Below are 20,602 nucleotides of genomic sequence, written 5' to 3'. Positions count from 1 at the left end.
TGTAACTATGGTACACATATATATATACATATATATATATGTAAACACATATACATACACACATACACACATAAACTGCAGATTCTGGATGGGAAAGCTAGAAATGTAAATTAACTTCCAGAATTCTATTGCTCACAGGGGAAATAACTAAATACTGAATTTATTATTATTAAAGCCGGTAGGTTTGTCAAGACTAAATGAAAACTATAAACTGGAATACCCTCCTCGGAAAAATTTAACTACTTTACAAATGTGACCCACAGAATTGGTTGCAACTGTTTTTGGGGATTCAAGAACCAAAATGCACTGCTACAGAGCATGGTATAGATAGGGGAAGCTCTAGAGCAACCCTACTTTTGTATTAGAAATAAGCTTTCTTTTTTTGTCTCCTTATGCTTTATTTCTTACACTAAATTAATTTGTGGTCTTAATTTGCTTACCCAATGAGAACTGTCTTTGAGAAGTAGGCATTTTCCACCTAGAAGTAGCTTCTTATTCATGGCGACCACTTGGTTTTATATGACTAAGTCTTTCTAAGCCTACCATGCCCCTTTTATATTGAACAGACATCAGATCTGTATTTGAAGCAGAAAGTACTAAGTTTTCCACTATGAGGATAAATGAAATGAGAAAATACTGTTCGAATATTAGCTCCCTATTGGATAGCCTGCCCTTCTCCAGCAGGGTCTTTTTTGTTGTAACTCCTAAGTTCAGGCTGACTTTTCCTTTCTATGGTTATCTGAATATCCACTGTCTAGAGTTATGAACTTGTTGTATCCCTTCAGGATCACCTACTTACATTGTTTTACACTTTACACTACGTATGGGGGGAATTGAAAAGGAGCAGCATTAGGGACCTTGGTAAAGGGAAGAAGGTACACAGGTAGTGGGTGTGGTGTTGGAATTAGGTGAAGAGGAAGTTGTTATTGAAATATTATAAATCACAGAACCTCAATCAATAAAAAAGTTTTTTAGAAAAGGTTCTCACTCTTCAACCTTTAAGTCAATTTCAACATTTACTTCCCTCAATTTCCATATGCCAACAGCTCATATTTCCTAAAACTGTCTGCTCTTAGTGCAAAATATCTTGGTTATGTTTCTCTTAATCAGAACCTTTTATTCTAATAAAGGTTACACATTTCTTCAAAAATTCATGTCATGTTCTGGAATAAAATTATTTTTCACCATGGCCTTCCTCATCATTGAACTCTTATTATATTTTCCCATGCTGTCTGACAGAAGTAAAAGTGACTAGACAGGGACTAGAGTGATAGCATAGTGGGTAGGGTGTTTGCCTTGCACGTGGCCAATCCGGGTTCAATTCCCAGCATCCCATATGGTCCCCTGGAAACTGCCAGGAATAATTCCTGAGTTCATGAGCCAGGAGTAACCCTGAGCAACGCCGAGTGTGACCCAAAAAGCAAAAAACAAGTGACTAGACAAAAAGCCTTACTTTACTTCAGCATGCACAAGGCAAGTTTACATTAGGAGGAGTCATTATACAACACACAGTTTCAGCTCCCTATTATTGCATGTGGCTCAAAACCTCAGGATGCGTCACATAAGAAATGCTCTGTCCTCCAGGAATTTAGATAATGCAAAGGGCAGTGTTAAAAAATAATTACATCGCATTCAGTTCGAATTTGAGTAAATATTCATAAAGAGAAGCACAAGGAGTTAAGAGGATGGGCAATAACGAGACTGGCCTAGTGTGAGACAATGTGTACCTAAGAGCTGTTGAGTTCCACAGCTATTTAATGGGGAAGATAGTTACTAATCATGCTATATACATTTTCTACATGAAACGTGACAAAAATGATGGCACCAGGGATAGCTAAAACCATTTCAGGTAGCAAAGAGTCACTTCTTCATGAGAGTAAGGATGGGCCAGTTTGTACAATTGATGGAATACAATGAGATTTCTTTGGATGGCATCCTAATGTAGGATTGATCAATGATTTTTAAGCGGCAGATATCTATACTGTTTCTGTGTAATCCATTATAGCTAGTACCTTTGTGACAATGGTCAATCATTTCACCAATTCCCAGGCCCCTTATCTTGAAAATCAGAAGATGCAGACAAGCCTGTGAGTTTAGTTTGGATCTTGGCTCCTCCCAAGCTCTGGACAAGGAGGAGTAGAAAACTCACCTGCATTTTCCACTTATAATCACCACCCCATCATTATAATCCACGATATGTATATTAGTAATGTAGCTCATACCTTTTTTGAATGCTCCCCCACGAAGCATTGATGTTCTCTGTTATCATGTGAACCTTTCTGGTATCATCTGCTGGATAATTCTGTAGAAGTTTCAGTGCCAGGTCATTTGCCATATCTATGTTTTTCTGCCACTGGCGGAGGTCTCTGGCCAACTGCTATTGAGGATTGTGAGAAAGAGAACACATAAAAGCTTTGTAAAAAAATCTTAAGTATTTCCTAACATTCTTTGTAAATAGCTTTTGAATACTTTGGTCAGAACACATCTTCATGAATTTTTCCACTTAACATATTATTTAGCAAATTAAGACAGTATAAGATAAATTGAATGTTGTTAAGGACTAGAGTTTTTAAAAGTCAAATTTAAAATAACATTCCATTATATGATTATGTAAGTTTCAAGGCTACAGCACTGAAAATTAACATGTATGTAGCTCACATTAATTTTACCACTGAAATTTCACTTCTAGAGCTGGAGAGATAGTACCGTGGGTTGAGCACCTGTCTTGCACACAGCCAACACCCCAAGTAGTCCTCTAAGCCTACCAAGAGTGATCCCTGAGCACAGAGTCAGAAGTAAGTCCCAAGGATTGACTTGTGTGGTCGAAACCTCCTCCAAAAATATGCCAAATTCTCTCCTTCATTATACATGTCTTCTGTGTTCCAATTTAGTCACTCCTCCCCTTTTTTCCTGTAGGTAAGCACTAATTGTTTAACCAAAAAATTATTTTATTTAATTTTCTTCATTTATTAATTAAATTGCATGGTGCTTATTTTTCTCCATTTGATTTATTTCACTAAGGCTGATATACTCTAGGCCAATCTGTATTGTTGCAAATAATAGGATTTTATCTGTATAGCTAGACTTTACAGCATTATGTGTCCATTTCATATCTTTGTATCTACTCATCTTTTAACAGGCACTCAGATTGTTTCTAGTTCTTGGCTATTGGAAATGGTACTGAAATAAACTTATAAGTGAATTTTAACTCTTCTAATTACTGTCTATATTTAGGGGGCTATCCCAGAAGCAAGATAACTGGATTGTACAAAATATCCTTTGAGGTGCTACAGTTTACAATAGTATTGAAATTTTTTGTTTTATACTTACTGTGCTGCTATATCAACTATAGCCCATTTTTAAGACAAATTTTCAAATGCAGCATCTTTAGCCATCTTTATCCAATATCTAATATCCAATATTAGACAGTTCAATTTAATACTAACTGGAAATAAATTTGTATTTACTATTTTTTATCAATGATGTGAACTATGAAAATAAATTCCTATCTAATTGTTGAGTATATAACAGATTACCAAATCAGATCATTTCTTCATTAACTTGTTGAATTGTTTATGTAATTAGTGCCATCTACTGGCATTCAACAAAACCTGCAAACAGAAAACATTGCACATCAAAAGAACAGTTGTGTTAATCTACTTCTAACTTTTGGGGAAGGATCAGCTTACTTGTAATAAGGAACATTTTCTCATTCAAAAATTGGTGAAGAGCCCAAGAATAGCCGAGATAAGTACCAGAAGGTTTACTCCATGGCCTGGAGCCCAGCCACACACTCTAGGGGTAAATGCAGTTCAGACAGAGAAGGGAGCACCAAATAAAGGGTGTTGGGAAGATCCACCCAGGATGGGAGATGCATGCTGAAAAGAGTATAGACCAAACATGATTGCTACTCAGTTCCTCTTTTGCAAACCACAGCACCCAAAAGGAGAGAGAGAACAAAAGGGAATACCCTGCCACAGAGGCAGGGTGGGATGGGGGGGATGGGGTGGTAGGAGGGATACTGGGATTAGTGGTGGTGGAGAATGGGAACTGGTGGAGGGATGGGTACTCGATCATTGTATAACTGAAACCCAAGCACAAAAATTTGTTAGTCTATGACTGTATCTCATGGTGTTTCACTAATAAAAATTTTTTTAAAAATTGGAGAGGGGGTGGAGCTATAGCACAGCGGGTAGGGTGTTTGCCTTGCACACGGCCAACCCGGGTTTGATTCCCAGCATCCAATATGGTCCCCCAAGCACTGCCAGGAGTAATTCCTGAGTGTGTGATCCAGGAGTAACCCCCTGTGCATCGCTGGGTGTGACCGAAAAAGCAAAAGAAAGAAAGGAAGGAAGGAAGGAAGGAAGGAAGGAAGGAAGGAAGGAAGGAAGGAAGGAAGGAAGGAAGGAAAAAGAAAAGAAAAGAAAAGAAAAGAAAAGAAAAGAAAAGAAAAGAAAAGAAAAGAAAAGAAAACTGGTGAAGGGATACTGGCACATTTGTAGTGGGTATCTTGCAGAACCATTGTACCCCTAAAAACTTTTACACTCTTATAAAACATTATCTTGATTAAGTAGACATTTAAAAAGTAGAAAAGCATTTCAAATAAAGGAATCTTACTAAACCAAATGACTTATGTTTTCTTCTTTGACTTTGGCAGCTAGGATTTCTCAACTTATACATACCATCATTTGAAATATCATGTTTCAAATAAAAACAGAGCAATGATAAGTTCATCTGGAAATATGTCTACCCAAAATGTGAGTTAAGCACTAACTACATGGAAAAGGCTTCTAAGCATTTAGAAAAAATCAAGTTGCTGATAGTCATATAAAATTCAGCACAGTGGGAGTAAACTATTTCTTTGAACCAATGAACGGAGAAATAAGAGCAGACAATTCAAATAAGAGAAAGAATCAACTTTTTGATGCAGAAGGGGAACTCTGAAGCAATTCTCAGGAGGCCCGGGGCTCCTCTGAATGACTGGCAGCTAACATGGTAGGTGATTCAGGGCCAGGCAGTGCCTAAGGAAATAGTGCTTGCCAGTGCTGAGGATGATTTGGACAACCCCCCACACACTCAGGGATCTCCAGAGCTACACACAGCAGTGCATAGGGCATCAGTGGCTGTACCCCATGATGCTCAAGGAGCCATATTAAATGATAGATACTGAACCAGTGTCAGTTGCATGCAGGACCTGAACCTCATGGCCTGCACTCTCTTTGTTCCCATCAAAAAATAATTTAAAAAGATAAAGATCTCAAAGAGCTGCCACATAAATAAACTGTTCCAGGTAGATGTGTCTCCAGGCTGAAAACTCTGACCTATTTAAATGGAGGTGGATAGATTCCCCTCCTTTTCAGCTATGCACACCAGCAGTCACTCCTGACCTCCTCTGTTACACAAATCGGGTGAGCCCAGCTCCAAGGTTTCTAAAGCATGTGAACACATATGCAGTGGCCCAACACCACCTCAAATTTCACAGTACATACAGTTCAGCAGAAGCACTGCAAATTTGATGGGAAGTTGCAGAGGGGCCTACCAAGTACAATGAGGGAAAACAATAATCCCAAACCAGCACCAACCAGCTCATGAAATCCTCAGACAATGACTTTAGAAACACCCTTGTGAGATATAAGACTACTTTTTCACAAATTTATTTCTATTCATCTATGTTCTTATAAGTTCATTTGCCATTTTTTGTAGCAATCAACATGAGTTAAATTTGTTATGTGCCTGTCAAGGGGGTAGGCTTGAGGGCTGAGAGGAAAACTGAGGATTTTGGTGGATAGATGGCCACAAAGGTAGTGGGAATGGTGTTAGAACATTGTATGCCTGAGGCATTTGTACTATGAAAAACTTTGGGGAAAACATGTTTTATGAAATAAAATACAAAGAAAAAATTTTAAAAATGGATTATGTGTTGCAGATCACAGTGCCCAGAAGTGGGAGAGATGAAAGAGGGGACAGAGAGGACAGAGAGGAGAGAGAGAGGAGACAGAGGAGACAAAGAGAGGGGGAGAGAAATGAGGTGAGAGAGGAGACAGAGAAAGAGGGGGGTGGAAGGAGGAAGGGAAAGAGAGAGAGACTGCCATAGAAGCAGGTTGCAAGAGGGGAGTGGCAGGAAATTGGGGTTATTGGTGGTGGGAAACGGACACTGGTGGAGGGATGGGTGTTAGATCATTGTATGACTGAAACATGATCATGAACAGCTTTGGAACTGTATCTCATGGTGACTCAATTAAAAGATAAAAATTTGAAAAATCAAGATTATACAATTTGACACCAATTAAATGAATAAAACAAAGTTGAAAGCTGAAGACTCTGGTGAAAGTAATATGTTTATATTCTATTGTTGGGAACAGTATTTATCAGGACAACTGGCAACGGGATATCAAGTGCCACACAAATGTTTACTCTCTTTGATTTAGTAACCTTACTTTCTGTATTTTCATCCTAATAAAATATTTACTAGAAGAGAAATACATTTTAGGAATAAAGTTCTTCATTAACTAAGACAGTAAAAAATTGAGAAACAATATCAATGTTTAATAAGAAGATATTAAAATAACTTGCTCCATGAACCCAGTAGTCTAATAAGCAGTAAATGGGTATAAAACTCACAAGTTACAAACAGGATAAATCAAATTCTACCTACACTATAGTTCTTAAATTGATAAGGCCACATATTAATATACTAGAAGAACAGAGAAAAATTAAAATAATTTATATTTCTGAGATGATTAAACATTTCTGCTTTAATATTTGTTTTTTATGTACTATAATCATATAATTAAATCAAACATAAGTACTTGCAGTATAATGTCAGTATTTGGGGAGCAGTAATCTCTGGCTCACTAAAATGCATAATTTATGTAAAAGCTGACATTTCTCAATGAACTAGAGCATCATATTCTAGGAACAAATCAAATAATTTCATGAATTTTATAAAGCAAATAGGCACAGGTTAGTAAACTGCTAAAGTCATACTCATTAACCTTTGCTATGAAAGCAAGAGATAGCTCTTAAAGGCACAAAGTTTCTACTATCATGCAATTAAAATTGATCTTGTGGAATGCCTTCTTTTCCTCAATTACTATGACTCTCTCTTTTCCTGTTTTCAGATCTTCAAACAGTTCAAATCTATTTAGAGGAGAAAGTTTTCCCTTCCAACAAATTATCATGAGTACAAATAATTTCTTCCCTTCACTTTCTTAAGTTGAACCTATACCTACTTTTTGAAAAAGTAATAAATATTATTAAAGACCAATTAACCCGTATAATCCAGAGAATGGTGCATGCATTTCAAAACAAGGTCTAGTTATTTATCACTTATTAAATCTCTAATTATAGCAGAAAAATCCAAAAACTAATACTAGTAACTTGATTCCCTTTTTCTCAGAAAAAGAAAGATGCCTTTTAGAAATGAATGCTAGGGATACTTTTTTTCTGAATCAACATAAGAACACATATGTATATATTTTTAGAATATAAATTATTAAATCTTATTAAACATTTGTTTAATGAAAGAAGATGATCACAAGAGCCTCCCTCACCCATGGGTTGCTATATAAAGCCTACATGTAAGTGAACAAATCGCTTGGTTATAGTCTGCAGATTATAAAACTCCTTAAAATTGAAGAGGTAGGTTTGAATTTTCTAAGTTCTAAAGGAAATAGCAAGTTAAACCTAAATGAGAGACTTTATAATAAAAAAGAAAAAGAGTAAGGTTTGAATTCAAGCCAGAGCTCTTTGATATGCTTTCACTGGTTGAAAGACAAAAATGCGCAAGTCACATATTTTTCTGCGAATGTGTATTAACACAGAAATATAGTTTTTTTAAAAAAGAAATCTTGATTGAGTGCTGTCCAGCGTGAGAGAATGTAGGATTAAAGGGAAAAGACTCCAAGTGAACTTGACTTTGTTAGGGTTAAGTCCCTTATCTAAACTCAAATATCCTCAACTGTAGCATTCTTTATTTCTTCTCAAAAATATTCATCAGAATAGGCCAGTTTTCTTTTCTCCTAGGATAATATATCAGCCACCTTGGGGTTTAACGAAGTGTCATTCACACTACGAACAATGACCTTGACTAGATTTTTCTACCACCACTGTGAAATTTACGATTGGTATAACTCCAGACCTCAATAGGAGTGTAAATTCAAAAATGCAATAGAATTCTCACACACTATTTTTCTTTTGGAATTCCATTTGCAATGAAATTCCCACTACAGGGAATTGTCTTTGTGGTAATCAGGGTGTGTGAAGGAATTCAAAATACCAAGAGCACCAATCTATAAAAAGATGATTGTGTGAGCGTATCTGTAGGTGCATATATGTGTGTATATTTTAAGAACATGAAGATTATATAATGCTAAATCTAACCCAAGTTGTATCCCTAAGCAAAAAGCAATATTTTCTATTGGATCTCTATATGATCCTGCTATTGCATATGGTTGAAATTTACATAAAGTTTTTGAGGCAGAAAAACCACTGTAATCTATGTGACAACCTGAATGAGTTTTGGGAATTCCATTAATCCTTTTCTCTTTTCATACTTGTGATTTCTCACTGTTTTGTTTTAAAAATGATATTTTATGAATATTGGATCTACATGGGATAACACAGATAACTAAAAATAAGTGTTATTAGAAGTCTAGGTAGAGTGTAAATCTGCTAAGGCTGAACCTTTACTGAATCTCTTATCAGTTATTTAACCAAGGAGAAAGGTTAATTGTCTCTCCCTCCCTAAATTTCTTCATTTCATTTTTTAAAATGACAATATGGACAGTAGTACTCAAAATATTATTGCTAGGATTAATTTATAAAACCCAGAGAAAAAGAATGCTACTTGGCATATTTAATGCCAATAAATATTGGATATCTCATCATTACTACTATTATTACTACTGTTACACCACTACTTTCACCATTACTACTCCCAGTATTACTATTTTAGTAGTATAATTCTTACTGTTGAAGCTGTTTTCAATAGAACTATAAGCAGCCACTATGGGATAAACCTCTGCTAAATACAAAGTGATGGGTTCACTATTCTAATAGACATAGTCTATAATGCTGCAAATCTATAAGGTTCCCTTTTATCAAAAATGTAAATACATAGACCTATAATTAGAATGTTTAAATTAAGGATTATTAGAGTTTTCTTAGAAAATGCGTTTGAGATACTCTGATTGAATTATATAAGCAAGTGAAATAAACTTTTGTTCCAGTTGAACTACATTTAAAAATTGCTAATGACAGTAACTCAAAAGAGCTTCATGCAAGGCACTGCAGAGCAGTGAAAAAACATCTTCCCAGGAAGGTTGGCCTGGTCATTGTCTTGCATTTGATATTAAGAACACCATTAACCTTTTGGTGTCCTAGTTCTGTTGCCTGTAAAATAGCATGAGGGTACTCATCATGTCTATGCCTCAGGTTTGATATTAGGGCCAAAGAAAAAGTCTCAAAATTTATTAGAAAGAGTGCTTTATATATTTATGGAAAAAGTTCTGCATATTGGGTTTCTCTTCCATTGTGTTGGAGGCTGTGTTCACATAGGTAAACCGTAGCACTGTAGCACTGCATTATTCATTGATGTGCTCAAGCGGGAACCAGTAACGTCTCCATTGTGAGGCTTGTTGTTACTGTTTTGGGCATATCAAATACATCACGGGGTGCTTTCCAGGCTATGCCATGTGGGCGGGATACTCTTGGTAGCTTGCCAGGCTCTCTGAGAAGTACAGAGGAATCGAACCCGGGTCGGCCATGTGGAAGGCAAATGCCCTACCTGCTGTTCCATCACTCCAGCCCATAGGTCCAGCCCATAGGTAAACTAAGATATTATTTAAAAAGTAGATTTGTGAAGGTCAGAGATAGATCAATGGGTTTGGGTGCATACTTTGTTTGCAGAAGGTCTGGGTCAAATTTTCAGCACTACATGGTCCCCCAAGCACTGAGGAATTACTGATGAGCACTGAGCCTCTGAACACTCCTGGGTAAGCATTCAAAGAATATATAACGCAAAAGATGAACTAACAACAAAGAAGTTGTTAACTTTTGGCCCATTCTCTGATCAGCAATTATTCTATTTAGTATTTCAAATAGAATAAACTCTCTAAAATTCCCCAAATTTCTTGCTGGCTTGCTTGACCATGAGAATTCCTGTTGGAGATCTAAGATCAGGAAGAAGGGGGAAATTAGCATAATTGTCCCTCTCAGTATATGGGCATTAACTTCTTTGTGTCTCCATTTCCACTAGTTGGTCTCCAAATCATAAATCTAGTACCAGGTAGCTCTCATTTCTGAACTTTACTAACATGACTTGTCCCTCTAGCTATTGATTCGGTAACAGCTTTCTGATCTTGCTATACAATAGTTTGCTTCCTTGTCTCCTATTAAACTTCTTAGTTTTACTATAATACGTGGATGCAATTTTCATTATCAAAGTCCCTTTGTTCAAATAACTAATGTGATTTCTAGACTGGACACTGATGTTATAAATTGGAAGAAACAACATCAAATGAGCCTACCTGCAATTATAGAGGGAACAGTAAACCTGTCAAGCATAAATTCATGAAATAGAAGACTTCATACCTTGCATCTTTTCCTCCAGTCTTAGAGGTCGAGGTGCCTTTCATGCTATTGCAAGCTGATTCCTCCATCTGGCCATTCATCTATTCTGGGATCCTTCCCTGTAAGCTTCCTCATTCTGTGCATTTATTCAACCTCTTACCTCTCCGGAGGGTCTTCATGAACTTCACACATGAAGGTCTCTCCCGTTTTAAAGAACAGCAAAATCTGTTCTATGTCATTTCTTTCTGTTCATAGTCACCCCTCTCTTTGTGTCATCTCGATCACATTCTTGCCACTCTTGAAGTCACCAGAATCAGACTTCTGCTACCACTCTTTCTCTCCAGTAAATGACAGATGTCACTATGGCAAGTTGTACTGATAGTCTCAGTTTCCTCACCCCACTTAGTATTGAATCTCTTTGGTATGCAACTGAATACTTCCCACTACAAAAGGCAGTGTTTTCCCATCCACCTGTGTCAATTAGCTTGGCCATATGACTTGCTTTGCCTAGAGGTGAGGGGATAAACATTAGCCAATAACTGCAGCCTGTTCCTGCAGTGGGGCTAGCCCTTTGCTACTTCTTCCATCCCTATGAGAGGACATGCTGTGGGCTAGCCTGGAAGTGGCTGAGATTCATGTGGATGGGAGCTCCCTGTCTCACTGGCCCCCAATGCAACTCACCCAGACACACTGAAACATTTGAGTCAGAAATAAATGCTTATTGTGATATGTCACTCGTAATTTATGGTTGTTGGTTATGCATCATTTGTCTGTGTGTACATCAATGACTCAGTGACCAATAACCAATATCTAGGGAATGTTTTAGGATTCTCATTCCTGGGAGCTTAATTTCAGTGACTGTTGCTATGGCTACTCTCTTTCTCAGGGGACTCTCTCCTTTCTTGGCCTCCCTTCAAGCTCCTTCTATATTTATGGTTAATGTTTACCTTCTTGTACCTGTCACTTACATGGTGATGGCCTAAGTTCTGATCCTAGGCCATTATTGTTTCTCTGCAGCGTGGATGTGAGTGGAAGTGAAGTGGAGGGATAGGTTTCCCCCAAATCTGCCATTTGTGCATACATGTTACTGATATTTTTGGTTGTTTTGGGGGGCATACCTGGTGGTGATACAGATATTCTCCTGGCTCAGTGCTTGGGAGTTCATACAGTGTCCGGGTTCGAACCCAGGCATCCCACATGCAAACATGTGCTCATCTCTTTGAGTTATCACTCTGGCCCATATAAATTACATCTAAATTAAAGTCAATTAAGAGACAGCTAGTTTTGAACTGGAGAGATTGTACAGTGGGAAGGGCTCATAAGCAGGTGACCTGGATAGGATCTCTGGGATCTTATAAAGTCTGCCAAGCCCTGCCTGAAGTGAACCCTGAGCACAGAGCCAAGAGTAAGTCCTGAACATGGGTGTGGTTTGGCAACATAATCAGAACACTATAATAAACAGCTAGTGTAAGAAGGGAAGATCACCCCTCCAACTAATTGTTCCCGTGTGTGAAACGCACTTACCATACACCAGACTCAGACATAATACAAAAAAGAGGGGAATTTAGAGGCACGAAGTTAAAAATATAACCTAAGTCTCATCTTCATAAGTCTAAAATCTGTTGTGTCTATTTTTTGTCTGCCTGTTTTCATATCTTTCTTGAGTTTCCTATCTTTGGGGTTCCCATACATATAAAGTTGTATCCACCCATGAAGGAGGCTCAATGGGAGGAAGCAGCAAGAGCCTGCTCAGAGGGGTTGCATCATAACATTTCCTTTTAGTTAGATCACCCACATATAGTGCTGATGTCATAAGTTGGGCCCTTGTCATCTCTTACTTGGACTCTTTACAAACCTTTTTATTGGCTCCCTCCTTTCACTCTGGGTTTGCCTTGCTCACAGCCAGCCTGGCCGAGCTGGGTTCGATTTCTCCACCCCTCTCGGAGAACCTGGCAAGCTATGGAGAGTATCTTGCCCACACAGCAAAGCCTGGCAAGCTACCCGTGATATATTCAATATGCCAAACACAGTAACAACAAGTCTCAAAAAAATGGAGACATTACTGGGCCCACTCGAGCAAATCGATAATCAACAGAGGACAGTGTTTGACACTCCTTTCACTCTGAAACCAGCCCATTTCTTCCAAGTTCAAGCAATATTTTGGAAATGCAAACAGGAATCACCTTACTACTCTGTGAAACCATTCAGTATCTCATTATTATTGAAAAGCTAAGTAATCATTTTCCTTGAATTACAAGGTTCTCAACTCTATCACCCTTGCCTGCATATCTATTTTCATCATTTGTTGTCACCTTCCCTCTTTATCAATCCCATGACTGCAAAAATGGCAATATAAACAATTTTGAAAGGTGGATTGCAGAGAAAGTATGTGTTAAGGCACTTGCCTTACATGTGCACAACCTGGGTTCAATCCCTAGCACTATATATGGTTCCCCAAGCACAACGAGGAGAGATTGCTAAGTTTGAAATCAGGAGCAGTTGCAAATCACCACTGAATGTGGCTGAAAACCAAACAAAAAATTCTGAAAGGTGAAGAGAAGTTAGTTGAAATGACAATGCATCTAGTCATTGAAAGAGGCATCACAAAAATCCATGTCTCCTGATGCCAATACTCAGGGCTCAATCTAACTAAGGAAGATATGTTTCAATATAAGTAAATTTAAGGGAACTGACTTGGTTTGTTATAACTGAACTTTGAAAAAATATAGCATAATGTTCTTGATGATTATAGCATGATTGGAAAATTATTATGTATAATAAAGTGAGACATTTACAGAGCCAGCAAGAAAAACATATATTTAGTTTATTAAAATAATCACGAAACTATTTACTCCTTAGAATGAATTAAGGTTCTTTATTGAGAAAAAGAAACACAATTTCTTTCTTACTTGTGTGAATTAAAATGACCTATAAAACCTCTTTATGGATTTATAATAGAAATGTTAAAATATTTGTAAGGAAGTTATTTCAAAAGTAAAGCCTCTCACCACTAATTTTAAGACTTATCTATTAAACCTCTGACATTACCAAACAACTCTGTTTGAGAAGGTAACACTGTATACAGGGGATACTATTTAAGAAAATGGCCCTAATTTTCCAGCTTACTGGAAATGATTAATCTTTGCAATAGCTTTGAGAAATACATACCAAAGTTGTTACTTTTTGTCCTTTCAACAATGACTACAAGCTGAGAGCAGGCTAGTAAATGTGTTATCGGCCAACCCATTAGAGTTCCATTATTTTCTGTCTTACATGGCTTCATGTAATGAATTTTTATAATTAAACTAATGGCATACAATTTATTTTTCCCTCTCTTTATTTTCAGGCCCCATTTCTCTTCCAGCTTCCTTGGAATAAGTTTTAGACAAAAAGAAGGGAGGAGAGCCCTCCAAGTGCTTCATTACCTTAATTTCATTATGACATTTTGGAAAGCATTCTCTTTATCTGGGCTCTCTCTTTAATTTGCTGACTTTATTAAAAGGCTTAAGCAGTGTTGTAATTAACAAATCACCCAGCTACCCCAGGCATTGAAAAGAATTCTGGTTGAGCATATGGATATGGTTGGGTGGAAATGACTCCAGAGAGAATGCCAGAGGATGGATCTTCAGAAAGTGACATTTTCTCTGCTATTTTTCAAATCTTATAAAACTACTTTGGAAGGCTTCATTGTTCTTCATAAACATTCAGTGCCTTTTCACACTAGAGGATTATACAACTCATCCCTCAACTGAATTGCGATGACCATGTAACTGATTTTTGGCTACTATCACTTCCTGGTATAAACCTTAAGAGTCACTGACATTACTCATCACATTCTTTCCTTGCCTCTCTGAATGAAGAAGTGTGTATCAAGATACAGCTGTCATCAACCTTGTTCTCTTTCTTAATAAGCTAGAACTATAGCTCCCTCAGAAATCCACAATCAGTATGCAAGATGAGGAACATATACCATCTGCTTTAAGCTTTGGGATTTGAGATGTTTGTTACTATTCTATAATAGTCCATCATGAATGAAATACTGACACAGTTATATAACCCTGTTTAAAGGGTAGGACAATTCACTCACCTCTAGTTTGGTGTCCACCTCAGAGAAACTAATATAAATGTCACATAAAAACTAGGTTTTGTGGGTTGGAGAAGATAGCCCAAGTGGCAGAGCACGTGTTTAGTATGTATACGATTCCAGGCACCACAACACAAACAATCAAAAATTAAAAACTTACCTCTTCCACGAAAAAATAATGCCACCTACCAAACAAGAGTGGCCCATTGTTCTCTCCAGCCTTTTCATAACCTTCATGAATTTCAAGTTTCATGAAATAAAACTTGAGAATTTTATTTCAATTTGTATTTGAAAAATGAAATTCATATTTCACTGGGGAAGTTTAGTATTTTTCTTGGGATGTTCCTGATGTTTCAACCAACACTTTGATATAAAGGCCTTATGCCAGAATTTGGGGTAAATCTTAATTTTAAATATATCCCCAGTCCTTTTATAAAATAATTTATGGGAATGGTGAAATGCAGGATAAAACACCATTATTTTTTTGTGTATTTTTATCCATCCCACTCAGCATGAGTTTTTATTTACCATTAATTATCCACCAACTGCCGTGTAACCCTAACAACGGCCAGGATCCAGAGATTATCACACTCAGCTCCCAGGAGAGAACAAGGCAGAGTCTCCTACCCTGTGCCTGACTGTCCCCACCAGGGCCCAACAGCTGAAAACCTCCGGGCCCCAGCCAAGGCCATGCTGGGACCACTCTCCACACACTTGGATGAGCCTCACGCATAAAAGAACTGGCAGAGGAACCCAGGTGTGTGGGACCCGGGGCTGAGATCTTCAAGCCTGCACAGTTTGGGACTGGACCTGCTAGTAGCTAGACAGTTACACCCACCAACTGCTGTGTAACCCCAACAACGGCCAGGATCCAGAGATTATCACACTCAGCTCCTGGAAGCTGAGAAGACATCTTATCATCTCATTCCTACTTTGGACAAACTGGCAGGCTACCGAATGTAACCTGCCCACACGGCAGAGTCTGGCAAACTCCCCGTGGCGTACTCAATATGCCAAATACCAGTAACAATGAAGGGTCTCATTCTCCTAACTCTGAAAGAGCCTTGAATATGGCATTTTTCTTAAAAATCTCAGGGCTAGGAGGAAGATGTTACTGGGGCCTGCTCGAGGCAATCGACGAATTACTCAATAGTCAAAAACTTAATTGAACTTACAGGAAAGTGTTTGTACACTTTCAAGTTTATGTAATTGAATTGATTTACATGCCTATCTTCATGCCAATAGCAAACTATTTTGATTACTGTAGCTTTGTAGTAAGTTTTAAAATTGGGAATGTGACTACTCCAACTGTGTTCTGTTTTTACAGTGGACTTATCAGATGAAACCCTCTGGGCCTAAAGACAGTGGTGAAATATAGTGTAAAAAACTCAATGAAATGAATGTCTCACCAAGAATATTTTACCCAGACAGGTTCTCATTCAAGAAATTGAAGAAACAGAAACACTCCCAAAAAGTTTCTATGATGCAAATATTACCCTGATACCCAAAGCAGAGACACCATAAAAAAAGAGATTTAAAGGCCGATATCCCTGATGAACAAGATGCAAAGATCCTCAACAAAAAATATTATCAAATAGAACCCAACAACTTATCAAAAAGACCATACACAATGACCAAGTAGGCTTCATTCCGGGGATGCAAGGACAGTTTAACATTTGCAAGTCAATCAACATAATCAAAATAAATACACCATATCAATAAAAGAAAAGATAAAAGTCATATGATCAAATCAATAGAAGCAGAGAAAGCATTTGACAAGATCCAGCACCCATTCATTGTAGGATACCATTGGTTTTCCTTTCCTCCCTGTCTGCTGGGAGCTTGTGTTTGTTGATTTTCCCCCAACCTGTCAATTATCTTTGTCTCCTGATCAGACTCTGACTTGTAAATATTGTCTTTCTCTCCTCTTTAATGTCCTATGCATGGCTACCTATTTCAGAGCAATTGCTTTTTGTATGAATACAAGAAGACAGTTAAAAAGACAATGACATCTGCTGCTGGACTTAAGCCTCAGTTGCCTTTAGTTCCTAATGAGGGTCCTGACGAGGGACAAGATGGGGCCAGGGCAAGCTTCAAGAACATGGGGATTTTTACAATTTTTACAATTTTACAATTCATTATAAAAATTCAAGATAGGAGTTGAAAGAATTTTCCTCAATATGTAGTCAACTCCATCTTCCAAAAAACCCAGCAAGTATTATTCTCAGTCGAGAATAATATCTCGATGGAGAATAATATTTATCAATGCATAAAAACTAAAGGCTTTTCCGCTAAGATTAGGCACAAGACAAGGTTGCCCACTCCTAATACTCCTATAGTACTGGAAGAACTCACCATAGTAGTTAGGCGAGAAAAATATATCAAGGGTATCCAGATAGGAAAAGGAAGAAGTCAAGCTTTTATTATTTACAGATGACATGATATTATACATAAAAAATCCTAAAGACTATATAAAAAATATTCCTTGAAACAATAGATTTGTATAGCAAAGTGGCAAGTTATAAAATCAATACCCAAAAGTCCATGGCTTTACTATATACAAATAATTAACGAGAAAAAAGACACATTAGAAAAACAATCCAATTCACAATTGTGTCTTATAAAATCAAGTACTTTGGAATCAGTTTAACAAAAAAGATGAGAGACCTATACAAAGAAGACTACATAACACTACTTAAAGAAATAGAAGAGGATTCAAGGAAATGGAGACACATCCCCTGCTATTGAGTCAGGAGGATTAACACTGTCAAAATAGCAATACCCTCCAAAGCATTATACTGATTCAATACAATCCCTATATAGATATCCATAACATTTTTCAAGCGTTCTTGAAATTTATATGGAATAATAAATCCCAAGAATAGCAAAGGCAATCCTTGGGAAAAAGAATATGGGAGGCATCACCTTCCATAACTGCAAACTGTACTACAAGGCAAAAGTAATTAAAAAAGCATGATATTGGAATAAAGACAGACCTGCAGGTCAATGGAACAGAGTTGAATATCCCGACAATGACTCACAAATATATGTTAACCTAATCTGTGATAAAGTAGCAAGAAATATGAAGTAGAGCAAGGAAAGCTTCTTCTACAAGTGGTGCTTGCAAAACTAGGCAGATACATGCCAAAATCCGAACTGATACATCTTTCTAATGCCATGAACAAAAGCCAGATTAAATGGATTAAAGACCTCAATATCAGACCTGAATGCATAAGACCCATACAGGAAAATTTGGGCAGAACTCTCCATGATATTGAAGCTAATGGCATCTTCAAATATGAAACACCCCTGACCAAGCAAGTGGAAACATAGATGAATAAAAGGAATGACATTAAGTTTAGAAGCTTCTGCACCTTAAAAGAAATGGTGAACAAGATACAAAGATAGCCCACGGAATGGGAAAAATAATTATCAATGCCCACATGATAAAGGGTTAATATCAAGATATATAAAGCACTGGTAGGAGTTTACAAAAAGGAAACATCCAACCCCATCCAAAAATGGAGAGAAGAAATGGACCAAAACGTCCACAAATAAGAAATACAATAGGCTAAAAGACGCAAAGACACATAAAAATACTCTATTCACTAAACATCAGGGAGATCAAAATCAAAATAATCATCAGATATCATCTCATAACACAGAGACTGGCACTCTTAAAAAAAAACAAGAACAACCAATGCTGACATGAATGAGGGGAGAAAGGGCCTTCCCTTCATTGTTGGTGGGAATGCCAACTGATCCAGTCCTTTTGGAAAACAATATGGGCATTCACCAATAAAACTAGAAATTAAGCTTTTATGTGACCCAGCAATATCACTTCTGGGAATATACTCCCAGGGCCCAAAAGCATGCTACAGGAAAGACATCTGCACTTCTATGTTCATTCCAGCACTGTTCACCATAGCCAGAAATCTGGAAATAACCTGATTACCCAAGAAGAGAAGACTGGATAAAGAAACTATGGTACATCTATATAATGTAATACTATGCAGCCACCAGGAAACTGAAGTCATGAAATTTGCTTATAAATGATTGGACTTAGAGAGTATCATGCTGAGTGAAATGAGTCAGAAGAAGAGGGATGGACATAGAATGATTGGAGTTATCTGTGGGATATAAAAAAATATAGTATGAGACTAATACTTAAGGAGAGTCGAAACAAGAGTCAGAAGGACTGGTCCATGGTTGGAGGGTTGCCACAATTTGGGTGGAGGGTGGCAGCTAGGATAGAGTAGGAGCTACTATGATAAAAATAGTTCAAATGATCACTCTGGATAATAACTGAGTGCTGGAAGTAAGGGAGAAACATGATAACCTTTCACTTCTTGTATTGCAAACCATAATGCCCAAAAGTTGGGTGGGAGACAGAAAAAGAGAGAGAAAGAAAAAGAGTAAGAGAGAGAAAAGAAAAGTGTCTGACATAGAGGTAGGTCAGGGGGCAGAAGGGAAACTGAGGACATTGGTTGTGGGAAATCTACACTGGTGAAGGGACAGGTGTTGGAGCATTGTATGACTGAAACACAATCATGAACACCTTGGTAACTGTATCTCATGGTGATTCAATAAAAATAAATACATAAATAAAAATTCTGCAACTCAAAATAGGCCTAAGTTGAATCCATCTACTTTTTAAAAAAAATTATGACTAACTAAATATTTTTAAATGCATCTAAGTGGGCCAATTAAATACTTTCTGGTGATAAACTGATATCTGATATAATTTGTTAAGAAAGACAGCGCTTTTGGGGAAGCCATTTCCTATATTGATTTATTCCAACATGTCCATGCAGCCTATAGTGGATCAACTCTAAGGCTTTTTTCTCTCCATTAGGTTAAGTTAGAAGAGAAGGTCTAATGTACAAGTATCACATTCAGCCATTCCTGGAGCAGAATGAGTGCACTATGTTATGGGTCTCAAAGGACAAAAAGGGACTGTTAATATGACTAGGGTGAGTCTCCCAAAGGCAAGTCCAGTGATCTGATGGAAGAGTTGTTTTCGATCCAGTGAGACCAGTCTAGCATGCAGTACAATCCTATGTGCCAGTATTCCTGACCTCTGGCATTCACATTCCTTTTTTTTTGCTCCCACTGTTTCCATGGATACACAAGCTCAAGGTCACTTGAGGTTACTTCCTGCTTCTTCCTCTTTTATTTGTTTTAATTTTGTCCCTTTTTTTATTGAATCACCATGAGATACACGATTACAAAGTTGTTTATGATTGGATTTCAGTCATGCGATGTTCCAACATTCAACCCTTTAACAGCATACACTTCTCACCATCAGTTTCCTTCTTCATTTACACTTCAGCCTGCAGATTCACTTCTTCCTACATTTGGCTTTCATGGTCTCTAAGCATTAAGGCTGAGTTCTGTTATTTCAGTGTATTCTTTAGGATTTCCTACATAAAAAATCATGTTATCTACAAAATAAAGACTTGGAAGGGATGGCTCGTTTAAAAATGACAGGAGAGAAGAAATGAAATTTCCTTAGAGAAGAAATCCAAATGGTGAAAAGGAACATGAGCAATATATTCTCCATTACTAATCTTCAGGGAGATGCAAATCAAAACAACAATGAGACATCCTCTCACACCAGTGACTGTCACACATGAAAAAACCAAAGACAAAAACAACGAGTGATAGCATGGATGCGGAGAGAAAGGAACTCTCCTTCATTGTTGGTGGGAATGCCCACTGCTCTATCTTTTCTGGAAAAAAACACAGGCACTACTCAAAAATCTAGAAATTGAGCTTCTATACAATTCAGCAACACCTTTTCTGGGAATATAAATTGGGGGCTTAAAAACAGAATTTAGAAATGTCATCTGCATTTCTATGTTCATTGCAACACTATTCACAATAGTCAGAATCTGGAAACAACCTGAGTGCCTAAGAACACATGACTGGATAAAGAAACCATGG

The 20,602-nt window shown here is 37.4% G+C and overlaps 1 protein-coding gene across 3 annotated transcripts in view; it reads right to left on the bottom strand.

Moving 5' to 3' along the window:
• The window catches only part of DMD (dystrophin), a 2,292,284-nt gene that overhangs the window by 589,738 nt on the left and 1,681,944 nt on the right, over positions 1-20,602 (bottom strand). For all 3 annotated transcript variants that reach the window (XM_056131284.1, XM_056131279.1, XM_056131278.1), the window contains one exon: positions 2,223-2,377. In XM_056131284.1, the coding sequence (XP_055987259.1) occupies positions 2,223-2,377 (155 nt within the window). The remainder of the gene's footprint in view (positions 1-2,222; positions 2,378-20,602) is intronic.

Source organism: Sorex fumeus, unplaced genomic scaffold, assembly GCF_029834395.1.
Source record: "Sorex fumeus unplaced genomic scaffold, SorFum_2.1 ptg000086l, whole genome shotgun sequence".
Taxonomy (NCBI): Eukaryota; Metazoa; Chordata; class Mammalia; order Eulipotyphla; family Soricidae; genus Sorex; species Sorex fumeus.
The sequence above is the reverse complement of the archived record's forward strand: the minus strand, read 5'-3'. Positions and strand labels throughout refer to the sequence as shown.